We start from the raw sequence: 25,840 nt of genomic DNA, 5'->3' as shown, positions 1-25,840 counted from the left end.
TGCCCCCTGGGCAAGTTGGTGAGACCTCAGAGAGTCCAAAGGAGAGAAGTGGGAAAAGATGAGACAGAGAGTCTCGGGAAATAAGGAGACCTGGCTCTAAGATTAGAAGGCTGGGCTGGGAGGGTAGGTAGGCTGGAACAATTAACTTGGGGAACTTCTCAGTCTCACCTGCTGAGAATGACCTCCAAGTATTACTGTAAAAAGCACAGGTGGCACTTGGCTACGGGGGGGGGGGGGGGGTTAAATTTGAATTCGAGTCTCATTTCTGTTGTTTACCAGCAGTAGGAACCTGGCAAGTTCCAAAACCTCTCCATGACCATTCTCCTCGCTACGAAATGGGGAGATAACAATCACTAATAGGGTTGTTATGGACATTGAGTCTTAATCTATGTAGTGAATTTAGAACAGGACCCAGCTGGCAGTAAGTGCTAAGTGCTCAATAAATGTTAGCCACTATCATTCAGGTTAGATGATGAGTAGAACTTTCTAAGCGCTAGGTTGGAGAGCCTGGGACTCCGTTGCCAAGGGAGATTAGAGAACCTTTTCAAATATGGGAGCTCTGGCCCCAGGGATTGTCCAGAACCAGAATCTTGGCGCCTGCCTTTCCTCCACCTCACTCATCTAACCCGGGGAAACCCACCCCCTGGCACAAGGGCGCCTCGGTGCCTTGAGCCTCCGGCGTGTCCACGTCTCCCGCGCTCCTCCCCAGGGCCTCCCTACTGCCACTCCACACCTGTCAGCCGCCCGCACAGCCTCCCACTGGTCCGAGCCTAGAGCCTCAGCTGCAACCTTTTGACGCCCTGGGTCCTAGTTCAGTGAGCCTTGCGTATCCCCCACGCTGCTCTCGTAAACAAAACCCAGCGTTGGAGCAGCCCCGCGGGCGGACAGGCGCGGGAGCCAGCTCGGTGCACTGTTAGCGCGCCCCGGGAGTCCCGGGCGAGCCAAGAGGCGATGGTGGCGGCCGTGGCGGCAGCGGCAGGCGGCTCAGCTTTGTTATGAATAGATGAAAGAGGCCACCTACACAGTAACCCAAATTACGAGACCTCCCTCCTCCCTATCTCACCGAATCAAGAGGGGAGGGGAGATGGGCGTGGAGGGAGGGAGGGCGGGCGGCCAGGAGGCGGAGGGCGGATGAGGAAGAGGATGAGGAAGGGGGCCAGTTGCATCCCACTTTCACAATGGAAAAGTGAAACGCACAAGCGCACCCAACCTCTCCAGCCCTCCCCGCCTGCCTCGCTCCCCTCCGCCCGTCCCCTCCCTTCCCTTCTGCGCCTCCCCGTGAGCGCCAGCGCTGCACAGAGGAACTCTCCGGAGAAGGAGGGCTAGGAGGAAGCGGCGCCGGAGCGCGCAGGGCTTGCCGCCGCCGCCGCTGCTACACAGGCTGCCGGAGCGAGCCCGCCGCGCGCCGCCCTACCCGCTCTCCTTCCCGGGCGAGCCGCGGGGATGAGGCGGCCGCGGGAGCCCGAGCGCGCGCAGGAGCCGCCGCCGCCGCCCGCGTCTCCGTCGCCGCGCGCCTAAGCTGCCGCCGCCGCCGCCGCCGCCGCCGCGCGCCCTGCCCGGGGGCGGCCCCCGCAGCCCCATGGAGGTCTCCCGGAGGAAGGCACCGCCGCGTCCCCCGCGCCCCACCGCGCCGCTGCCCCTGCTTGCCTATCTGCTGGCGCTCGTGGCGCCCGGCCGGGGCGCGGACGAGCCCGTGTGGCGGTCGGAGCAAGCCATCGGAGCCATCGCAGCAAGCCGGGCGGACGGCGTGTTCGTGGCGAGCGGCAGCTGCCTGGACCAGCTGGACTACAGCCTGGAGCACAGGCTCTCGCGCCTGTATCGGGACCAAGCGGGCAACTGCACTGAGCCCGTCTCGCTGACGCCCCCCGTGCGGCCCCGGCCAGGGAGCAGCTTCAGCAAACTGCTGCTGCCCTACCGCGAGGGGGCAGCCGACCTCGGGGGGCTGCTGCTCACTGGCTGGACCTTCGATCGTGGCGCCTGTGAGGTGCGACCCCTGGGCAATCTGAGTCGCAGCTCCTTGCGCAGCGGCACCGAAGTGGTGTCGTGTCACCCGCAGGGCTCGACGGCCGGCGTGGTGTACCGCGTGGGCTCCCAGAACCGCTGGTACCTGGCGGTGGCCGCTACCTACGTGCTGCCTGAGCCCGAGACGGCGAACCGCTGCAATCCGGCGGCCTCTGACCGCGACACGGCCATCGCGCTCAAGAACACTGAGGGGCGCAGCCTGGCCACGGAGGAGATGGGACGCCTCAAGCTTCGCGAGGGCGGGGGCAGCCTGCACTTCGTGGACGCCTTTCTCTGGAACGGCAGCGTCTACTTTCCCTACTACCCCTACAACTACACAAGCGGCGCCGCCACTGGCTGGCCCAGCATGGCGCGCATCGCGAAGAGCTCTGAGGTGCTGTTCCAGGGCCAGGCGGCCTTGGACTGCGGCCACGGCCACCCCGACGGCCGCCGCATGCTGCTCTCCTCCAGCCTGGTGGAGGCCCTGGACGTCTGGGCGGGCGTATTCAGCGCGGCCACTGGGGAAGGCCAGGAGAGGCGCTCCCCCGCCACCACGGCACTCTGCCTTTTTAGGATGAGTGAGGTCCAGGCGCGCACCAAGAGCTGCAGCTGGGACTTCCAGGCCGAGAACCACTGCGTAAGTCCTGCCCCCGGGACGCTGCGGGGAGCGCCCCTGCTGCGGGGCCGCCGGGGAGGTAGTGGGGAGGGAGACCGTGTTGATATTTGTCAGGTCCCGGTGGCCGCCTGACGGTCTCTGAGACCTCGGGCTACCCTAAAGCACGGCCAGAGGCCCGCAAAGGGAGTGTAAAAAGGAAGGTGGAAAGGGTAGGAGTTAGGCTCAAAACTCTGGTGATTGCATCCCACTGTCATCGTTCTCTGTACAAACGTGGACGCTTGTTTGGGTTTGAGCCTCTCCAGGGAGCCTCTAGTCGCTCCCCCAGGTGTGTGGTCTTGGTTGGCTTGTGGCTTTGACCTTTTTCCTCAACAGGGTTACCAAACTCAGTGCCCTAGGCAGAGAAGCCATCGAACCTAAAAGACTTGCCACACCCCAGCCTTTCTGCCCCTCTTCAGCACGTGTGATGTGGTCTGAAGGGCTGGTAGCCTGCTCATCGTGGGCCAGTGCTACCCTGGAACAGAGGCTCAGGCTTGAGGGAACAGAACCCTGAGCGTGACCCAGTGCAAGGGGGCGGGGCTGTGGCTCTGCTGAGGGTATGGTTGTGGTCTCCAGCTGAGGGGAGAGGCTGGAGAGGTGGAGGTGGCTTTGTGGGTAAAAGCTTAACCTGGAGGGGAGAGCAAGAGAAAGTGTTGGGAGTGCTACAGGCAGTTTCTGGGCTCCAGATTGCTGGTTCATGGGGCCCAGAGGCACCACCCAACCAGGCAAACGGCAGAGGTTCCCCCTGGGTTCCCAGGGCAGCCACAGCTTGACTCTTGAGATTGGCATTTCTTTGACTGGAAAATAAAAGCGGCGGTTCAAGAGGGTCCAGTTGATGGGGATTACGGAGCCATTGTGCACTTCTCTGGGGCGGTTTTCCTTCCAAGGCTGCTGGCACATCAACTCTACATATGGCTCCTGAGAGGGGAGCCTGCTGAGTGCCTCCTTTATAACTGGACAGAAATCAAAGAGCAGAAATTAACGGCTACAGGTGTTGCCATTGTTTTGGTATAAAATGCGTCAGAGAGGAAGGGGAGAAGTCTCCACTTGGAAAAATGTGTTGCGTTGGTACATTTGTTGTGTAAGCATAGAGGGGATGTTGGATTTAAGGTTTATTTATAAGTGTATGAAAAGACACCCCCACTCCCCTTCACACCCAGAGCACATCTTACCAAATATTAGCCCTATTATCCAGAAAGAAAAAACAGATCTTTTGCAAGGCCCCTTAGAATGATCATTTGCTTCTTCCTCCTTGCCCGTCAGTTGTGTGCTGGGGCACACACATAAGGCCTTCATTTAGTTACTAATATAATTATGTTAAAGCATGAATAACACATCCTGCTAAATGTGTTCATCTTGCTATACAAGTACAATTTAATATTTAATACCTGTCTTCATGAGCTCTGTATTATCTGATAGTTTAAGTTTGGCAAAAAATCGTTGCCTTTGACTTTTTGGCTGAAAGACTTGAGAGTACCCCCATATATTACTTTGTGTCGAGTTTGAGGCATACTTGGTCTCTGGGGTTAATGACAAGACAGCTCGGAGGCCCGCAGCAGGTGATAACAGTAGAAGTCCAAGCTTTGCCATCTGACAGCTGTGTAGATGTGTGGAGCCAAAACATTTCTCTTGACTGCCTCTCTCTCTACCCCTTGCATCCTGGAGGACTTAGTTGCCTTTCAAACCCAGCAGGCACCCTGAATGCACTCAAGAGCCACGTTATGGCTCAATCAGGTGTTCCTACTTTCACTGGGATGAGGGGAAGGGAAAGTCAGAGCTGTTTATCGTATTCACAGGGAGCTCCTGGGAGCTAGCTGCCCATTGGTAAATCAAGGAAGGGACAAACACATGCTGCTAAAAAATCTGGAATTGGAAAAATAAATAATTAACATAGGTTGCTCCACAGCATTTCTTGCTGCTGTTATTTATTGAGAACTCCCGGTGTGCTCAGAGCTGTGTATTCTGAGAGACGGGGTCTCTACCCCCTGAGCTTGTCATCCAAGTTAAATAATATACTCTGGTTCAAACAATAGTGTATCATGGCTGCACAGGTGGGAGCTTGGAGTTTTGCATTTTTTTTTTCATTTAAGTAAATTCCTTACTGCTCGTATGCATTAAAAAGCCTTAATGGAATTGAATTTCAAGGGGTTTGGGGGAAAAAAAAGGTCATTCTGATGAAAAAAGCTGACAGTTTTCTAACCTATTAAATAGATAGATAAGATACTTCAACAAATATTTGTTTGATGCCTGCTAGTGTACACAGCGCTCTGTGCTGGGTGCCACTGATTTTGTCACTGAAAGGACAATAGCAGGTGGCAATCCCATTTAATGGGGTTATGGGATCAGTGTGCCCCTGTTGTCTCTCAGAACAGTGATGTCATTTGATTGTGTGTGTTCTGCATTTTATTTTCAGGTTTTCAGTGTTTCGGGAAAAGAATGCTGAATTATAAGTGCCTAAAACAGGAGACAAAACTTGAAACACTCTAGAGGGAGTCTCAGTAGATGCTTACAGTGATTCCTTTAGAGCAGACACAGTAATTTTAACAGTAATTCACAGGCAGCAAGGCACAAGCGGCTAGATTTGCTTGCCTTCTGCTCCTACTGGATGACTGTCTCTTATTTTCCATCTTCAGTCAGCCACGCGTAGTAGAGTGACAGGAGTGACTGGGTTGTGTTTTCTCGTTTCTTGGTTCTCTTATCTTTTGACAGCTGATTCTCTTCCCTTCAGCGTCTCCTGCTAAGGATTAATTTACAAGATGCTTGTGCAGTGAGTGTGCACTCAGCCATTCACACACTGGACCATTACTTTTTTTGTCTTGCCTCCAACTTTGAATCCCTTCCCACAACTATAGCAGGTTAGCTTCAGCCTGCAGAAGTGCCAAGGCAGCCAATTTCTATAGCCCTTCCATGATAACCCTAACAAATATTTGTATGGCACTTCCCCATATTTTGTTTCTTTTGAGCCCCTCATCAAGTCTAAGGTTGATTCTATGAGGAAGATTCCTATGTACCTGATGAGGAAGCTCGAGATCAGTTAAGGAACTTGCTCAAGATAGCAAGTGAGCATCAGAGCCTCCCGCTTAAACCCAGGTCTCGCAATATCTACTTCTGTATTCTTTCCAGCACTCTGGTGCTTCTCAAACTTTCCCTTCAAAGTCCTCTAATTAGAGGCAGCATCCAACCTCCCCTAGGATGTGGGGTTGAGGCTAGAGGGTGCCCCTTGAAGTGTGTTTTAAAACTTAATGTGGTTTTTTTTTCATTCTGTTCCATACCATATCTATGTGCTAGGTTAACATAAAAAGTGTATGTTGTAAATTATGGTCAGGTTAATTTAACTTTCTCTTATCTCTGAACTCCTGCTACTGTTGGCACACCAATACGCTGGTAGAAAAGTGTGTGTATTTGAGTTTTGAAGTCTGACTGTTCCAGACTGTTTGGCTGCCATAGTTGGGTCCTGGGGTTGCTTTTGTTTTAAACATGGTGGCCACCCTCTCTGCAGACGTGGAGAGTGGTGTATTTTCTTACTGTGTTAGCCAATAGGACTGATTCTTCTAGTTCATTCTATCCCTTGTGGGGAGACACACCCCCTTCTTCCTCACTCACATAATCCCAAAGCCTGACATAATTTAACTGTCATGCAGACAACCACAGAACACTCACATGCTCTCCAACAGACAGTAAGCCAAGACACTTCTCGCCACTGTGTGCAGAAGTGACGTCCCTGGACCACTCGGCAATGCAGCCTTGTTGACCTCAAAATCCGCAGTCTTCCTGTGTTGTTTATTTCTCCTTTAATTTCTGTTACGAGCCTGTCTAGCCACTTTGCAATCTCTAGACTAGATGATGAATTTTACCCCCATACACATATCTGATATGCAATGGGGGATTTAAAAACCTCAACACCCACTTAGAAAGTGGGGAAAAGCAATCATAGGTACTGCTACTGGATAGTTATGATGGCAGGCTTTGTGCTAAGCACTTTATGTGCCTTATTTTTGGTTGATTCTCATAATCACCGTATGGGGCAAGGACAGTAGTTACTATTATGGTTTTATGATGAGAGATGGAGACCTAGAGAGCTTGGGTTAGGCTTCACAACTGGTGAAGGGCAGATGATTTAGAACCTGGATGGTCTCTCTTGAGGACCTGAGCTTTTAACACACTGCCATGGACAGTCCAGCACCACAAACATTGGGTTCTGGTGTTAGTCCTGTCCTGCATGGAGCAATCTAGGCTCTTGTGACTGCTCTGATGAGATCAGCTATTTGCGGACATAAGGCAATAGAACAGAGAATCCTTGAGTGTGAACTGAGTTTCTGGGTCTGCATATTTGAATACCTGAAGTTCAGACTCTGGGAGGGTTGTAGTTTCTCAGTTGTCAATTTGTGGACAGTATTGGCACTCTTTGTATGCGGGCTTATAAACAACCTCAGAGAGAACCATGGGACCTTGAAAGACCTCCTGGTTTTCATTCGTGGATACAACCTAGCTCATAAACTAAATCCAGAGATTTAAATCCTAAGTCTGGCTTACTGGCACTCTTGTCTTTATTAGTGGCCACAATTAAAATATAAGTCCCAGAAGGTCAGAAACCTTGTAACATTTTGTTCTCTGTTGAACCCAGAGTACCTAGCATAGTATGTTAAGAATAGTTTAAGAATAATATATGTTGAATTAATAAATGAATGCAATTGGAGGATCGTGTTGGAAATGTTTTCTATACTTAGCAGCAACACTTTCCTGAATCTGGCCACCTCATACTCCCTTAACCACTGTCTAAGGTCTGATGTGTTGGGGCCTCTCTTTTTCCTAGTCTTATGCTGTCTGGCATCCTCCACTTCTCTAGCTCTTCCCATAAGTCTCCATTCACTGGACTAGCCAGGCTTCTGGTCTTGCCAATCTGGGAGTTAACTTTGACCTTAGAAACTCAGCATGGTTGGAACTTCTATGGTATAAGTTATTAATGTGAGTGATTTGAGTGATTATGCCTTTCAGTGCCAAGAGGAAAGGGCTTTATGCTGTAGGACTGTGGTTCTCAAAGTGTAGTCTTTAGACCAGTAGCATCAGCATCATCTGGGAATTTGCTAGAAATGCAGATTCCTGGGCCCCACATCAGACTTCCTAAATCAGAAACTCTGAGAGTGGGGGGTAGGAAGCTGTGTTTTAATAGGCTCTCAAGCTGATTCTAATACGATTCAGGTTTTAGAACCACTGCTGTAAGGCAACAGAATTTTCCTTGTATTGCAGCTGAGGTACCTGGGATAAGACGTGTCCCTTTTTTTCATTGTAGCTTTACTCAGGGTTAAATAAAGTAACCAATTCATTCCACCACCCACATATTCCTTACTTTCTTCTAATTGCTCAAAGGAGATACCTAGGAAAACTTCTAAACTCTCACCATTTTTGAGCTTAAAATTTGAGTCTCAAGAACCTATAGGTCATAGTTTAATTAGCTCCTTTACTCTTGCATACAACAGTCTATTTGTGTTTCATTCCAGGATGTGGGGGGAGAGTTCTAGAGTCTTCCACCGTGCTGCATATCAGAACCAGTCCCACACACCAAAATTCTCTCCAAGGGTCTACTCTTTACAACGTCAAACCTGATACTAATTTCTATCCTAATCAGGCACAGTTGGTGGCACAAAACAGAGATCTACATAAACAAGCTCAAATAAGGTGATGGGGAATTCAGTGGATAGGAGCAGTGCTGTGCAGTGTGCAGTGGCTGCACGAACAGACTCTGGGGCCAGGTCAGTGGCACCAAAGCTGCCGCTTTCCAGTTGTGTGACCTTGGACAAATTATTTAACCTTTCTGTGCCTTGGTTTCTTTATCTATAAATGGGAACCCTATTTGCTTTGTGGGAATTTGGTCTGGATTAAGGAGTTACTGTGTATAGGATGAACACTACTTGACCTTTAGTAAATGCTATGTATTTACTGTTATCACCATCATAATTATTAATAATTTTAGGATGGGGCTCTCTGATACAGAGTTGGGAGGAGGTTCTGGACTCAAGGCAGCTGGAAGGTGCTCAGCAGCAAGAAGTGTGATGGATGCTTATTCTGAGGTTTCATTATCACCATGACAGCCTGGCTGCTTCCCTCCGTCCTGCTACCAATTGGCTACCTTTGCTCCCTCAAACGTCTGCCCCTCACCGCCTCCACCTGAGTGTGCTTCAGCCTGACTTGATCCCCACTCTACCTCTCAGCAGCATTTAACCATCTGCATCTGCTACCAGCTGGCAACAATTTTGTACATTATTTAGTTCAAATTGCCAGGAAAGAGATAGGATGGGAACCAGCTCATCTCTTCACTCCAGATGATGAGCCCTAGTTCAAGGTAGGGATTTGTTGCCCTTGGGTCAGGTACTGACCCCTGGTCCAATCAGAAGAAGGAAGACCATGATGGTCCCCAGTAAGTGGTGTGGGCAGATTCCCTTGGAGTGGAATGGAATAATAGAAGAGCTACACCGTGACCACTGTGTTGACCACAATAGCATGGTACCATCTTTACCTCACTTCAAGCTTTTTGATTACCTCTGTCTTCCTTGAACATATGGTGGCACTTCACTGATGAACACTGAGACCTGCTCTCAGAAATCCCAAAGTCTGCTGGGGAACAATTTATAGGCACCATGGGTCTAACCTGTTTGTGGGAGCAGGGGAATGGTAGTAGTAAGATTTTAATCACTTGTGCTCATAGTTTTTCTTAGCATTTTCATCAAGATAAAAAATTAAAACTAACTTACATACTGTCTCAAAACCCAACAGAATTGTGATGTATGTTTCACAGTTTCTGTAGTTGATTCTTATACAGGTTTGACTGTTTACTCAATAGTTACATGGAGGGCTCTCCTCAGAGGAGTGATGAGGGAGATTTGACTCCAGCAATCCCCACTCCACCTCTCTGACCAATGCTCTTATGCAAAAGTCAGCAGAATTTTTCTGTGAATGTCGGATCATCAATATGTCAGGCTTTGCAGGCCACACAGAGTCTGTTGCCTCAACTCTGCTACTGAAGTGTGAAAGCAACTATAGGCAATAGATAAATGAACCAGCACAGTGATGTTCCAATAAAATTTTGTGGACACAGGATCTGAATTTCCTGTATAATTTTCACTTGTTACAAAATATTCTTCTCTTGATTTATTTTTCAACCATTTAAAAATGTAAAAACTATTCTTAGATTGGGGGGCCATTCAAAATAACAGGCAGCAGGCTAGATTTGGCCCACAGCTGGTAGTTTGCTGACCCCTGCTGTTACAGAAAGGGTGAGAGTAAAACCTTTGTGCTGGAAGATGTCACATGAGATGTAGCAAAAAGATTCCGTTTAAGCCCCAAGAAGGAGCATCAGGCTTGGTGTAGGAGGACCTGGGAGGCTTCAGAGATGTGCTGCTGGAGCCACAGCTTGAAGTCCAGTGAAGAAGGCAAGGGAGGGAGTTCCAGAGAGAGGGCACAGCTTGTGCACAAGCAGGAAGTTGAATAAGCTGGTGAACCGCAGGTAGCCCACCCTGGCTGGGGGGTGTCCAGAAACAAGTGTGCAGGGCCAGATGGCGAAGGGTTTAATGAGAATGGCAGAGGTAGCTGGATTTTATCCTGATGGTCAGTCGTTTTCAGACTTTCCAAACCTGATCTTTAAAATAAGTCTTAACCAGAAGCTCCCAGTATGTTAACAAATCATCATTGACCTGCTATTCTGGGTGATGCTGTTGCCAAGTGCTGGGACTCGGGGTGAAGCTGGGGTTGGGAGGTTCCCAGCATCCTGCAACTCACCCCATCCTCACCCATGCCTATCCCTGAAGCATCTCAAAGGAACTTTTAGGACTCTGCTGAGCAGGGTGTGAAAACCATGGCTTATGGCTGATAGTGGTTAACAGTAGGGCTCAAAGCAGGCATGATCCAACTGTGTTCTAGAGAAATCACTCAGAACGCATGAGGCAAGATGAGAGGCCAAACAACTGATTAGGATAATCACTGGTGCACACAAATAGTTTTTTAATATGCTTTTATTGAAGTATAGTCAGTTTATAATGTATGAATTTCTGGTGTACAGCATAATGCTTCAGTCATACAGGAACATACATATATTCGTTTTCATATTCTTTTTCACTGTAAGTTACTGCAAGATATTGAATATAGTTCCCTGTGCTATACAGTATAAACTTGTTGTTTATCTATTTTATGTAATTAGTTAGTATCTGCAAATCTCAAGCTCCCAATTTATCCTTTCCCACCCTTTTCCCCAGTAACCATAAGTTTGTTTTCTATGTAAGTCTGTTTCTGTTTTGTAATTAAGTTTGTGTCTCTCTTTTTTTTTTTTTTTTTAAGATTCCACATATGAATGATATCATATGGTATTTTACTTTTTCTGGCTTACTTCACTTCGAATGACATTCTCCAGGTCCATCCATGTTGCTGCAAATGGCATTATTTTATTTTTTATGGCTGAATAGTATTCCATTGTATAAATATACCATAACTTCTTTATCCAATCATCTGTCAATGGACATTTAGGTTGTTTCCATGCCTTGGCTATTGTAAATAGTGCTGCTATGAACATTGGGGTCTATGTGTCTTTTTGAATTAAGGTTCCCTCTAGATATATGCCCAGGAATGGGATTGCTGGATCATATAGTAAGTCCATTTTTAGTTTTTTGAGAAATCTCCATACTGTTTTCCGTAATGGCTGCACCATACTACATTCCCACCAGCAGTGTAGGAGGGTTCCCTTGTCTGCACACCCTCTCCAGCATTTATTGTTTGTGGACTTTTTAAGTGTTTGGCCATTCTGACTGGTGTGAGGTGATAACTCATTATAGTTTTGATTTGCATTTCTTTGATAATTAGCCATATTGAGCATTTTTCCATGTGCCTATTGGCCATTTGTATGTCTGCATCGGAAAATTGCTTGTTTAGGTCTTCTGTCCATTTTTGGATTGGGTTGTTTGGTTTTTTTCTTATTAAGTTGTACGTGCTGTTTATATATTCTGGAAATAAGCTCTTGTCTGTCTCATCTTTTACAAATATTTTCTCCCATTCTGTAGATTGTCTTTTAGTTTTGCTTATGGTTTTCTTTGCTGTGCAAAAGCTTTTAAGTTTAATTAGGTCCCATTTGTTTATTGTTGCTTTTATTTCTATTGCCTAGGTAGATTGTGCTAGGAGAACATTGCTGAGATTTATGTTGGATAATGTTTTGCCTATGTTTTCTTCTAAGAGGTTTATAGTGTCTTGTCTTATGTTTAAGTCTTTAAGCCATTTTGAGTTAATTTTTATGTGTGGTGTGAGGGAGTGTTCTAACATCATTGATTTACATGCAGCTGTCCATTTTTCCCAACACCATTTGCTGAAGAGACTGTCTTTACTCCATTGTTTGTTCTTGCTTCCTTTGTCAAAGATTAATTGACCAAAAAGTCTTTGGATTTATTTCTGGACTCTCTATTCTCTTCCATTGATCCATGTCTGTTTTTGTACCAATATTATGCTGTTTTGATTCTTGTAGCTGTGTAGTATTGTCTGAAGTCTGGGAGGGTTATTTCTCCAGCATCATTCTTTTTCTTCAGTAATGCTTTGGCAATTCTGGGTCTTTTGTGATTCCATATAAATTTTAGGATTATTCTAGTTCTGTGAAAAACGTCCTGGGTAATTTGATAGGGATCACATTCAATCTGTAGATTGCTTTGGGTAGTATGGCTATTTTAACTGTATTAATTCTTCCAATCCAAGAACATGGGATATTTTCCATTTCTTTAAGTCATCTTTAATTTCCTTAGTGTTTGATAGTTCTCTGCATATAAATCTTTCACTTCCTTGGTCACAAATACTTCTTGAGTTCCTTTTATGTGCCAAGCACTGTGTGAAAATATTTCCATCAGTAGTAAATAGAGTTGACAATAAAATATGTAGCAAAGGAAGTTATTTCCGTATTGAAATGATAGCTGGCACTTCTAGAGCAGCTGCTTTGCATTGAGTATTGTTCTAAGGAAACACTTTCCCAATATTAATGCATTGAATCCACACCATAGTCTTAAGTGATGGGTAATGTCATTAATTCCATTTTACAAATAAAGAAACTGAGGCACAGGCTCAGATTCGGGCTATGGAGGAAATAAGAGGATGTAACAGCTGTGTTAGTTAGTTAGTTGAGGTGTTGGGGAAGGTTGCATCTTTAAGGTTGCATTGACACCAAGAAGATGAGAAAGGATGGTTGCAGACATCCCCATGGAGAGCTGGGAAGTGAGCACTCCAAGCAGACTGGGGAGCAGAGCCTCAAAAGGGGAAATGACTTGGTCATTTTGAAGAACAAAGGCCAGTGCAGTTGAGTTTAGGGAAGTGGCAGGGTCAGGGCCAGGGAAGGTGGGGGAGATGGGAGAATATTAGGAGAGGAGGTTGGGGAAAGAAGCAGCAGCCAGTCTTGTAGGCCTTGCAGGCTGTGGGAAGGAGATTTATATTTTTTTCCTCAAAGCTTAGAAGGGCCTTTGAAAGGAAGTGAAATGACTGGATTTGAATTCCTAAATAGTGGTTACCCTGTGGGGAGTGGATGAAACTTGGCCCCAGAGGAGTCAGGAAACTTGCAGGAGGTTCTGAAGTAGAAATAATGGCCCTTTGAGTTAGAGTGGTGGCCACAACGAATGTGGAGAGAACTGGTTCCCATGGGTGACAATCATCCAACTCAGGGATGTTGGAGACCTGAACTGGGAGGGCGGCAGTAAGGGTGGAGAGGAGGGATTAGATGAAATAGGCTTTTAAGACATAGAATTGAGAGGTGTTGGTGACCAGTTGGTTTAATTTTTATTGCTTTTTAGATACGTTTGGAACAGCCAGAAATAACAACTAAGCAAGCAGTTGGCAATGAAGTCAGGAACTGGTCAGCCTTTGTGGAGGGCCTGCCATGTGTCAGGCCTTGTGTTGGGCTCAACATGGTGCTGTTGGGGCTGTAAGTGCCTTGAGGGGCGTGGCCAGGCGTGTCTCATCCTTGTTTCCCAGGCATCCATAATGCCATTTAATGCACGGTGGGCCCTCAATAAACCTTCGTTGAACTGGAGAGAATGTGCTCTCTGTCTAGTGGAGGAGATGTGCTGAGGGGACGCACAGTGCAGTCAGAGCTTCCCAAGTCCCTGGAGCTGTGTTTATAGGAAGCCTGGAGGGAAGATTCCTCACCGATGAGGCTGGAATCCTGGTCTGTCCCTTCTGCCCTGCAACATGGTCTTGGAAGAGTCCACTTGAGAAGTGTGTTCTCTAACACACCAGCTGCTCCTAATTTTTCTACATTGACATCCTTCTGAGGCTCCTTCTCCGTCAGGGACTGGTTTTAGAAATTGGATTCCTCGTGCTGCCCTTGCTTCTCTAAGGCAGCAGGAAGGCGAGGTAGCCCAGAGCGTTGTCACCCTGTATCAGCCTCCTGTGCTTGGCAACATCTCTGTGCCCCTAACCCAGGGGTTCCTCACTCTATTGAGCCCTTGTGCTGTGGGTGTTGGGTGAAGCCTGTAGATCCCTCCTCAGAATAATGGTTTTAAACACATACAATTAAAAAAAAAAAAAGAGAGTTGCAAAATGAACCAATTATATTGATATACAGATATATCAAAATGTATTTTCCAATTTCAGATAGAGCAATACATCTTAACACATTAAATAGCAAGATCTAGGAGTGGTAACTACCATAATTTCAAAGCAGAGATAAGCACAAACGATATTTTGAGATACCTCGGACAACTATAAAATGATACAAAAATATCTGATTTCTTTTAGTGACAGAGTCGTAAGTTCAGTTAATATGACTGTGGCCTGCATTCATAATTAAAGGAGATGTGAAATTAAATCATTTAGAGTTCGCTGAAATAGGATTTGTTTTTCTCATCCAGTTTCCTGGATCCTGTGAATTCTAGCCATGAGCCATGGATGTCAGTGGAGCCCCCACCCCAGCTACTCACTCAGTTACTGTGTGTTTCAGGCACCAATGACAAAATGTTACATTTTATTTCAAAACTCATTTGATTGGCTTATTTTGACAATAGGGAGTTTAGTCCCATCGGTATTTTACAGGTCAAGGACTTGGCCAAGAGCTAAGTGCTCCCTAAATGGATGGGATGGAGTGGGTGGGTGGGTAAAGATGCCTTAAAAAGGTTAAAGGTTAAATAACTTCTTAGAGATTCACAGCTCATAAGTAATAGAGCTTAAACTTGAACCCACTTTTTTTTACCCTAAATCTCTTGTTCTTTCTCTTCCATGCTACCACTATGTTTTTACTTTAAAGAGTTAGTTCAAGGCAAGGCCTTGTTCATAAATTATACCATTCTAATCATGAGAAAAGAACAGTCCCATTATTCTTTGCTTTCGTTAGAGAATGCCAAAATACCTAAAGTATTTTGTTTTCCTCTGAAAGCCTCATTTTAAGTACACTGAGTCTGTAGACTGTCTATAGACTGAGATGGCAAAAGACCCAGAAACTGTCTCTTCCAAGCTGTCAATGAGCTATGGATATGCAATTTAGAGAAAGCCAAGCTACATGGTAGTAGGAGTAGGTAGGTTGGTATTGTTCCCCAAGGCAGAACCAAGGCCCAGTGTTTACCAGGGGCAAATTTTGGCTCAGTGGAAGAACTCTGAAATGATTAGACTTACTTAGCAATGTACCAGGATTGCCTGGTGAGATATTGACTGAAAGCATTCAAACATTGATCCATGTGTTTATTCATTCATTCAATAAATGTTCATTGACAACTTACTCCATGCCAGATTCTGAGGTATATGCTGCATTCAGAGTGTAGAATAAGATAAACTATTGTAGGGCTTAGGGTCTCTGGGGAGACAGACATTGAATGAAAAAAATTTAAGCAATGTAATTATTTTCAAGGAAACAAATGGAGTGTTATGGCTCAGAATAACAACTGAGGTAGGGATAGGAAGATCTATAGTGATGTGTCCATGAGAAGGTAACACTGAACTTGAAACACGAAAGATTAAAGGGGAAAAAAAGCCTACAAAGAGTGAAGAGAAGGGAGAATAGAAGAACAGCATGTGCAAAGGCCCTGAGGCAGAAAGATGGCAACATGTTAAAGAGTCTTGAGAGAAAGATACTGTGGGAACTGAAGCAGATTAAAGGAGAATGGAATAAGCAATGAGTCTGAAGAAGCAGGCTGATCAGGTAGGACTCGGAGAGGCATTTGGATTTAATTTTAAGTTTTGAAAGCCGTTGAAGAATTTTAGGCAAAGAAGTATCATGGCCTATCGTATATTTTAAAGACTTACTCTGGCAACTAGGTGGAAAATAGATTGTAGGTTGAAAGAGACCAGGAGGCTCTTTCAGTAGATCGGGAACAAGATGATGGGGGTTTGAACTGGGTGGAGACCATGGAGATGGAGAAGGTAGACTTGAGTTTGTTGGGAAGTTTAGCTGAGATTTGTCATGCATTGGATGTGAAGAGTGATGGAAAGAGAGAAACTGAGGGTGGTTGGTGGTGCCATTCACCACGATGGAGAAGATAGCGAGGAAGGGGGAGGAAAGAGGTGTCTAAATAACCATTTTCCAGAAACTGAAGCCTTGTGATAGATTCCATTGGTTCTCAAAGAAGATGATGCCACTTATTTAGAGGGTATTTAGAAATGTGGGGGAGGGAGTTTTTGCAATAGTCTAAATGATGCAGGCAGCCAGTGGCATTTCGTGGACAGTAATCAAGGATGCTAAAAGTCCTACATCACGAAGGGCAGCCCCCATAATGAAGAAATATCTCCTCTAGAACACCAGTAGCTTCCTCGTGGAAAAACATTGGTGGATTGAGTCTCTCGCAACTCTAAGAATTTAGGAAAATGCATTTTTTTTTTACACTATCAGCCATTCATATATTTTTGTGAATTGTTTGAGTTAAGGAGTCTTTTCATAAGTAATTGACTGAAATTAGCCACAAGTAGGGATGGAGATTTAGATGGGGGATAGGGGTGTAAAGCAGGCAAAAGGAAGGATAAATCTTGGAGAATGGGACTTTGGTGGTAGGTAGGGCTGGGAGGCTGGAGGATACTGGGACCCTGAGAGGGAGGGAAACAGGTGGAGCATGTGGGAGGATGTGAAATACAAACTTTCCACTTCACATGTTTCCTGTGGCTCTACTGCACGCTCCCCCCCACCCAACCCACCCCACTTGCCTGGTGTAGAGGCTGCCTGGGTATGTCCCTAAACTTCCCTTTATTCCACCTGCTCACGTTGAACTTTTCCTTTTGATTATTTGAGTCCCCAAAGTAAATTCTTCCTTCAGATGGTCAGAGAGATACCATAAACTTAGAACCTGATCAATGCTGTATAGTCTAGAAGAATAAAGAAAAGTGACAGGAGCCTTAATGGCTAATAAAACCACCATCTAACTTGGGTGAATAGTTATTCTTTCTATTCTCTGGCGTGGTAAAAGATGGTTTTCTAATTATTTTCACAAATGATTTCATTTGGGCCTCACAACAATGTTAATAGGCAGGGCATGTGTTATTACTGGATCCATTTTATAGATTTGGTTATTGAGGTTCAGGGACTTGCCAGTCAAGCTGCCTGTTAGGGACTGAATGGGCCAGAACTTGGGTGTAGGGCTCCTGCTGAGGTTTTCTAATGGCAAGTGGGCTCCTTGGTAGGTAATAGGAAAGGATGAAGAAACTGCTTCAAAGAAGTATGTGCCAAAGAGGAGCAGACTGCAGAATCAACTGCCCAAAATGCAGATTATCAGTGTGTGAGAAGTTCCTAGGCACCCAGGTGGGATTCGCCCTGGCCCTTTAAGGCAAAACCCAAATAAGGGAGTCCTTTTAGCACCTTGGGGGTCAAAGACCTGATTCTTGCTGGCTCCTCAACACCCGAGGCCCCATTTTTGTGCACATTTCCTACAGCTGTTCCCGTAATAGCTGCAGTGTGGCTGTGAGTGCCCTGTGTGAGCCTTGCTGAGTCAGGCCATCTTCTGGATGGTAGGGGCAGAGCCACATGTTACTTACGTTCAGAGTGGCATTCACACCCTAGAATACAGGGCTGGCGCCCCCTGGAGTTGTGTACTTCATACTGGGCGGGAGGGGATCAGCAGTCAATGAAAGATAGTATAAAGAAGCTACAGGAGGAGAAGCTGTTCCCTCATGATACAGCCACATGTGATATGGTTCCCTGTATACTCACACACACACTCTGACACACATCAGTGCTCACCTCTTCCCAGTAGCTTTGATTCCACTTTGGTGTGTCAAGCCCAAGGCTCTCTTTTTCAGCCCAAACGTCATTTGAGACAAAGTAGCTTCTCCCTCCAACTAAAAAAAGTTTCCCTCTGAGAGCGGGCTCAAGTGTAGGCGGGTCGTGTGGTTAGACATGGCAGGCAGGAGAAACAGAGTGACAACTCTGAGGGAACCGAGAAAGCCCAAAGGGGAGACAAGGTCTAGAGCTAAATCAAGATTGGATTTTGTCATGAAAGGCAGAACTGGCAAAAGCATCATTACAAGGCATTAACCTTGTTACACACAGAAGAACAAGCAGAGGCTGGGATTCAGAAATAAATTACACATAATAAACTAGACAGAATAGGCTGAGAGCAACATTAGCGATTATGCCCTGAGGGGAGAGAAGGGCAAGGCAGAAAATAGGCCAAAAAAAAAGTAAAAATAATCCCTGGACACAGGGGGCCCACTGCACTATTTCTCCCCTTTTTCTACTTGGCAACCTGGGTAGTAATTTCACTTTTGTGAGCAGGTTTCTCTGGAGCCTGTCTTTCTTTTGTTTTCATTTGCTGAAATGAGCAAAAGAGAGCCATTCAGAGGGTTCCTTTTTCCATTCACAGAGACCTGTCCATTTCTGTGCGTTTCCAGCACAAAAGAATCCATTTCCATTCAGCCAGAGCAGCCCTTGGAGTTTACGTGAGGTGCAAGCCCGCTCTTTCCTATTTGCTTCCAGACTCGCTCTTGTAATTGGCTACACAATCCTGACTGTGGCCAGGGCCCCCCAGTGGAACAAGCACTTGGATAGTTCCTGGTCCCTCATAGCTGAGGAAAAGCTCGAGTCTAGTGCCACGTACAATAGCTGTGACTCTCATTTCTTACACAGGGACTTGCTTTGGATTGTAAGTAACAGAAAACCTAATCAACAGCTGCTTAAACCGTGACATCTATTGTTAGTAAAAAGTTTAAAGGTTGGAAGTCTGTGCTCTGCAGTGTCCTCAAGAACCCAGGGTCTTTTTTCCTTCCCCTGCACCGATCTGTTGGTTTTCCTCTTCTATCTTGAATGTCCGAGAAGCAGAATGGTTGCTGCCACCCTGCCGGGATGGCCTCACATCACACATTTCAAAGGAAGGAAGTGAGGGAAGAGGGCACATGGGCATTCCTCAAGAGCCTCCTCTTATCAGGGAGGAAACTTACTCTGAGAAGCCCCTCCAGGGGAGTTCTTGCATCTTACTGGCCCAGACTGGACCACATGGCCACCCCTAGCTCTAAGGGGTAGGAAAGTAAGTACCAGGCAATGGGGAATGGGATTACTGTGTGGGTTAGACTGAGCATGGTTTCCCCAGGCTTGCGTTCATTGCTACCTGAACAAAATTAGGGCTTTGTGGCAAAGAAGAAGGTGGGAAAAACTGCCATGAGTGTGGCAGCAACTGTTTGTGTTTTAAATAAGGTCATGATAGTAAACGTGAATTGCACGTTACTATGTGCCAGACACTGTTCTAAGCTCTACTGAGGCTTGTATCCTAACCCATTCAGTCCTCATGGCGAGTCTGTGGCATAAATGCTGTTATCATCAGTTCCACTGTATAGCAGAGGAAACTGAGAAGTAAAATAATGTGCACGAAATTAGTTAAAAAGTGACAGAGCCAGGATTCAAAGCCTGGAGGCGCAGCTCACTACCCTATGCTGGCCTTATTAGTTGGAGTATTATAAAATACCCCAAGTAGCACATAGTAAGTGCAAGTTACTAATAATACCAGCTAACATGTATCAACATGTTACTATTACTGTGATCATTATTATCTCTCCTTCATAACCACTGCCAATCAGGCACCATTGACCTTATTCACAGCTAAGAAAGCCAACCCCCAACAGGGTTCAATAAATTGCCAAGATCACTCAGTGGGTGAGAACCAACTAGGAATGCAAACCTAACCTCTCTGACCCCCTAGTCCCAAGTGCTTTGCTCTACGCCACCTGCTCTCAAGTTTGGGAACATTGATTTTATGGCTGTACTACTTACCTGTGCTATTATTGATCCAGGACTTAATTTGGAAAACTGCAATTATTGAGAAATAGTCAGAAGTCAGGGAAGGATAACTACAGAGGATGGGACAGTAATTTAGAAGCAATTTTCTCCTTGTTCCTTTTCAGCTTTTGAGCCACTTCTAGTTTTTTTGGAGCCCATCTTTCACAAACAGATGATCTCATCTCACCTCAGCAAAGGCTAACGGTGATGTCATGGTTCTTGGCTAATCTGAATAGCTACAGTTATAAAGCACCTACTGTATACCAGATATGGGAGGACACTGCCCCATTTGGTCCTTGTGGATGGATAATCAACAATCCACAGTCATTACTCTTTCTGAGTCGTGGGATGAGGGAGAATGGAGTCCTCTAGCCAAAGATAGTGACTTTAGAACATCCCAGATGTCCAGACAGATGACGTCCAATTCTCTGAGTTAAGCACTTCTGGGATGCTCAAATATTTAATAAAAATAAGATGTGTGGTCAGCTGATCTTAAGTTTGAACAATTCTGGTTTTATTTTAAAGCAAGATGTGTGGTGTGATTTTAATTTTTTTTAAATCTAAAGGTCATACGATTTTTCTTCCTATGTTCATAGTCACGAGGTATCCTTATCTAAACAGTGATCTATTGTTCTGATTCTTAGACCCACAGATTTTTTTTAACTTCATTTTAATAGGACTGTTCCTCATCTTCCTTGACTGTGTGAAAAGTATTTTTTAACAGGAAAAAAAAATCTCTAATGGGCTTTCTAAAAATCTTCTTAAACTGAGTTCACTATGGAATATATTATGCAAATAAGTCACTTTCTCTTAGGTTATGACATCTCTTCCTTGAAAAGAGATCACGACATTGGAGAAATCCTCGCTGCTTATCTTTTCCTTGCAGTGCAACTTCAACAAAGAGATATAGATGGCACTTTAAAGGCTTCAGAAATCAATTTAGTCCATGAATCCATTTAGTTTAGATGTTAATGAAACTTGGTGGGTTTAAAAATAATGAATACTTAATAAGACATAAATTGAAAGCCATAAACACTGTCGGCAATAATACAATGAAGTTAATAAGTCTTAGCCTCCCCTGCCCACCTCCCCCTCCCCAGACAGAGTGACACTAGGAGTTGTGGTGATGCTCACAGAAGTTTGCCAGCTCCCCCATTGGCTGAAACGTAAATGTGCCTTTGAAAACCTTAGTACAGTTGGGAACTGAGCTCTGGCAGATAAAGTCTGCTATCACACTGTGTTCAGTAGCTACAGAAGGCAACGACTCTTTCTAGCTCTGTATCTTCCAGAGATTTGTGTAACAAACTCGGTTTCCTGTCGTTGAAGGCAGGAAACAGCATGAAGTACTTCATGCCTTTAAACAAGAAAGAAAAAGACATTTTGGTCAACAACACTCTCTGCTCTGGGTTTAAAGAGGGGCTTTATTTAATGATCAGGAGTGAGCATGTGATTATATGAGCTCAGAGCCTGAGACCATACAAATGCCTTCAGGTTGGGAGTTACGCCTTTCGTTTCCTCTTCAAGAATATGGGCACCAGGTCGAGCCGTTGTGCTTGGTTCCTCTTTAGCTTTGTGGCTATGTCTTAACCACGATCCATGACTCTATCTTTCCCTCTTTACCCTCTGAATTAATTACCCTGTCTTTGAGTTAACACAGTGCACTCTTCTTGTAAGTCCAGAATCCCTCCTCTCTGCCATCGCACCCAATAGGATGATCCGTTTCACATCTTGGGAGATGGCTTGTTTAACCTCACAGAAGTCAGTCCCCTAGCTAAAATAAATTGTGGCATGATCCTGCAAACAGCCAAGTATGAGATTGTCTCCATCCCAATTCTGTAGTGGGCGCTTTCTTGGCAATAAAGTGGAACGCGGTTTCATATATCAGCTGGGGGAGTGTTAAATGCATGGCTAGCTCGCTGCTGGCAATCAATACATGCTAATACATAGTAAACAAATGGCTTTCTATGGGTTGGGCAAGTGTGGTGATTCTGCAGATAAAGGGGATAAAAGGTTGCTCCTGGGGCTTATCTGAGAAAACGTATTTGGGGCTCATGTAGGTTACTTCCCAGGTGGGCAAGAGTAACATTTCATCATCCTGAGAATTATTGCTGTTAAAAATGATCTTTTTTTTTTTTTATTTGTGCGTTTGTGTGCGTGTTCCGAAGGAAGGGGAGCAACCTGAAAGAGTCCAACCAATCGCTTCATCTACCTTGATCCATTCCGACCTGACATCGGTTTATGGCACCGTGGTACTGAACAGGACTGTTGTATTCTTGGGGACTGGAGATGGCCAGTTACTTAAGGTTGGTTTCTCTGTGCCTTCTTCAATGTCGATCCATTTTGTGCTTTTTTTAATTTTTGTATTTCATTTTTTATTGCTTGTGGGTTATATACCGGACTGCTTTGTGAACTGCTCAGAGACCCCCAGAAATGGCCTGAAAGAAATTTCTGGAAATCTAGATGTAATAACCTCCCTAACCATGTCTGGAAGTACCAACCCCCTTGCTTCCTGGGAACCTGCCAAGATAGTTCCCTTCCTTACTCAGAAGCTGCCGGGGTGAGGCACATGGAGGTCTGGCCCCAACCCCTGTCTCTGCTCACCTTCCTGAGGCTTTTAACCTTTCAGTTCTAGCTCCTTTATAATGGAAATACACAAAGCACCTGATTTCTCACAACTTCAAAGAAATGAGAGATTATAGGGCTGAAAAGAAGGAAAAAACAGGTGTTCCTTCTCCCCAGCCCACTTGCCACCCACAGAGGGGCTTTGTTTTCTGCCCTTTATACCCACACACACCACTGGGAGGTTAGGAATCTAAAACCCTCTGAGACTCCCCCTCGACTTTTATCTCTGAGGACTATTTTTTTCCACTGGGTGGTTCCACCATAGGTCAAGTTGAGATTTTTATTCACTTGGGGGAGGGGCAGTGAGGAGGAGAAAAACTCAGAGATACCACGTGACTTGTCTGAAATGATGTAGCAGTAAACTTACCAGTTTCTTCAGTAAGCCTTTATCGTGCACCTCCTGCGGCCTCCAGCAGCATTCTTGGTTGGGAACTGCCCTGTTCTGTCACCCTAGGCCGATATTCCTTTTCCTCTCTGTAGCCAGTTTACTGTCAGCTCCGATTCAAAACTAATACTAACAGATTTGTCTTCTCAGCTGATCTCTCACGGATAACTAGCTGTGTGACTTGAGGTGAATCCCCAAACCTCTCTGAGCCTCCATTTCCTCATCTGTAAGACGAGACTGTACTAGACAGCCGAGGAGACCCTTCCCTTCTGATGGTCTCTAATTCTGTCTTCTGTGCACGTATCCCTCACTCTAGCCAAACCTCCTTGCTTGCTGTTCTCCAAATGTGCACTGTGCAGTGCTGCTCCCATGCCTGTTTCCACACTGTAACCCCTTCCTGGATTGCTCTCTTTTTCCCTCTGCTGTACTGACTCTTGTATATCTATGCTTTGGCTCAGCTCAAACTCCACCTCCTCTCTGAGGACTCCTCTAAGCTTGGCGAGATCACGTTTCTCCCTCATCTCCCGAAATACCCATTATCTGTATCACTCTTTCAGCTCATTATAAATGTCTTGCTTTGATGCCTAACCTTTTCACTTGTGTTTGTCCTGCCTTCCCAACTTGATTTTAAGCTTCTGGAGAAGGGGGCCAGAAATTCCCACAGCCTGATAAAACACTGAGTGCCTGGTAGACACTTGATATAATCTGTTCTCTTTGGAGGAAACCCAGTAACATATGGGAGGGGGGTTGTTTGTGTACACATTCTTTTAAAATATACATTGATCATCTTTCCTGTTGTGTTAGCTTTATTTCCTGGGGAAAGGTAAATACTCGTCAGTCAGTCACTGTATACAAGTTGCTCAGGGCCATGAGGCAACATCCTTAGTTACACCAACCTAGTCAGGCTGATTGGACCCATTAACCCGGCAGAAGTTTCTATCAATCCTTACTGGGTCTCCTCACCAATCATGTCTTTGGATTTGGGATATTTTTGACGAGAGTTTTTGACAAGAACATTGTTTCCCCCAAGCTGAGCCAACCAAACTGTTAGATGGTAAATTGGAGGTGAAGGAACACTTGGCTATAAATAGTTTCCCGTAGGACGGGCTGGTCTTGCCTGTCCTGTTTGTTCACCCCGGCGGTTCACGTGCCGCTGGCCGGTGTTTTGCGATGTTGTGGCACCCGAGAGTGGAACTGAGCTGCAGCATCAAGCCGCTGAGGAAGAGGTGTCTGACCCAAGCCTCACTTTCCTCGGCGTCTGTATGGGCTACCCCCTTAAGAGCCATATCTGTGGCCTTGTTTTTAGGCTTCCAGTGACAAAGGCAAGTTGGTTGGTTGGTTGGTTGGTTGGTTGGTGACTGCTAACATTTATACAGTGCTTCCCATGTGCCAGTCACTCTACATGTTTAACTAATTCAGTCCTCTCCTCACCTCAGTGAGGTAGGTGCACTATTCTCAGTTTATAGATAAGGGGCCTGTGGCCCAGAGAAGTTGGATGATTTGTCCAGTGTACACATGGCAGAGTGGGGATTTGAACCTGGGATGACCTGAGGCTGCACTAAGATGCCACCTCAGAGACACCACTAAACCTTTGTAACCTCTGCCCCAGGCATGGCAACCGCTCCCTGAGGGTTGTCTGGGGGGAGCAGGAAGCATGCTGATAGGGATCCATGGGGGAGGGGGACCAGTGCTCCTGGGAGTGGCTAGGGTTCTTAGAAGCTTAGGGAAGAATCCCAGCTCGAGAAGAAGGCAGACCATCTAACTGAGGGAATACCTCTGTGGTATGGTAACTTCCTGAGAATTAAACTCCACCTCCAGCTTCCTTCAGGAAGGATTCTTCCCTCGGGAGGAGGCTGTGAGGGAAGAATGTGAGCTGAGGTGGCCCCACCAGGCTCCCTAGGACAGCCCGGTGATTCCCAAGACTCCCCCGTATACCCTGTGTACGGATTCTTGGCTGCAGCCCCTGAAATCAGCAAGAGTCCCGAGGACCCGGGATTGTGTAGGTGATTTGGAAGGCACAGATAATCTCCAGATCCCTTTATTCAAAAACTTCAAGCTTGTCCCTGGCCAGACTTGTCACCGGAACTGTTGGAAAGGATGAACATTGATAGACACAAGCTTGGCTTCTTAAGCCACAGAGTGGAGGTACTAATGAGCAGAGAAAAACAAAACCCAACCCAAGGCAGCCTGCGGGAGGAGAAGAAAGGGCTTGGATCACGCACAGCCTGACTCATCAGTTTCCCCAGTGATCAAGCATTGATGGCATTTTGACAGACGCCAGGCACTGTAGTATATGCCTGGTTGGATGAGAGGCAGGAAACAGCAGTGGGGGGCCAATTGCTGTTTTTTTTTTTTTTTCACGACCACCACACACACACACACACACCCGATTTCTTAAATTTCTGAAAACCTCATGGATTATAATTCGATGCAATTTTAAATATCATGTTATGGAAATAATTTTTTCTCATTGTAAAAGTAACACATGCTCATGGAGAAAGTTGCAAAGCAGCGGGGTATGAGGGGAAAGCAAAGAAAAAAATACCCCTAGTTTTCTTAGGTAGAGGCAAGTGCTGTCAGCATTTTAGAGTCTTTTTCTTATGTAATTGAGGTCAGATTGTACCCAATTTTGCATCCTTTCTTCTTCAGTTAATGAGGGAAAATGCTTATATTAAACTGTTTTGGCAAACCATTTGTAAACAGTGTTTTTAAATAGCTATATCATGTTCTGTTATGTGGAAACATTTGGAGCTTAAGCTGAGATATTGAACCACTTTCACAGTGTCTATAAAGACATGCACTCTTCTGAGTAATGTGGCACTACCTCAGAAGGTAAGATTTTATTGATGATAAGTGGAAAAACTTAAGACTTCACAACATGCCTTTACGGCTCTCCTTCTCCTGCCTTTTTTCTTAAGACTCTTTGTAAGATTTTAGAAAAACTGAAGGAATTTAGAACTAAAAATGTCCTTTGGGAGTATCTAAT

The 25,840-nt window shown here is 45.7% G+C and overlaps 1 protein-coding gene across 1 annotated transcript in view; it reads left to right on the top strand.

Annotated features, from left to right (window-relative positions):
- Nucleotides 1-1,198: 1,198 nt before the first annotated feature.
- Nucleotides 1,199-25,840, top strand: part of PLXNC1 (plexin C1) — a 139,006-nt gene continuing 114,364 nt past the window's right edge. The window contains 2 exon segments of the mRNA XM_032493616.1: nt 1,199-2,638; nt 22,013-22,150. Of these exon segments, the coding sequence (XP_032349507.1) occupies nt 1,580-2,638; nt 22,013-22,150 (1,197 nt within the window). The 5' untranslated portion in view covers nt 1,199-1,579.

Source organism: Camelus ferus, chromosome 12, assembly GCF_009834535.1.
Source record: "Camelus ferus isolate YT-003-E chromosome 12, BCGSAC_Cfer_1.0, whole genome shotgun sequence".
Taxonomy (NCBI): Eukaryota; Metazoa; Chordata; class Mammalia; order Artiodactyla; family Camelidae; genus Camelus; species Camelus ferus.
Note: the sequence above shows the minus strand (reverse complement) of the source record. Positions and strands in the feature narration are given on the sequence as shown.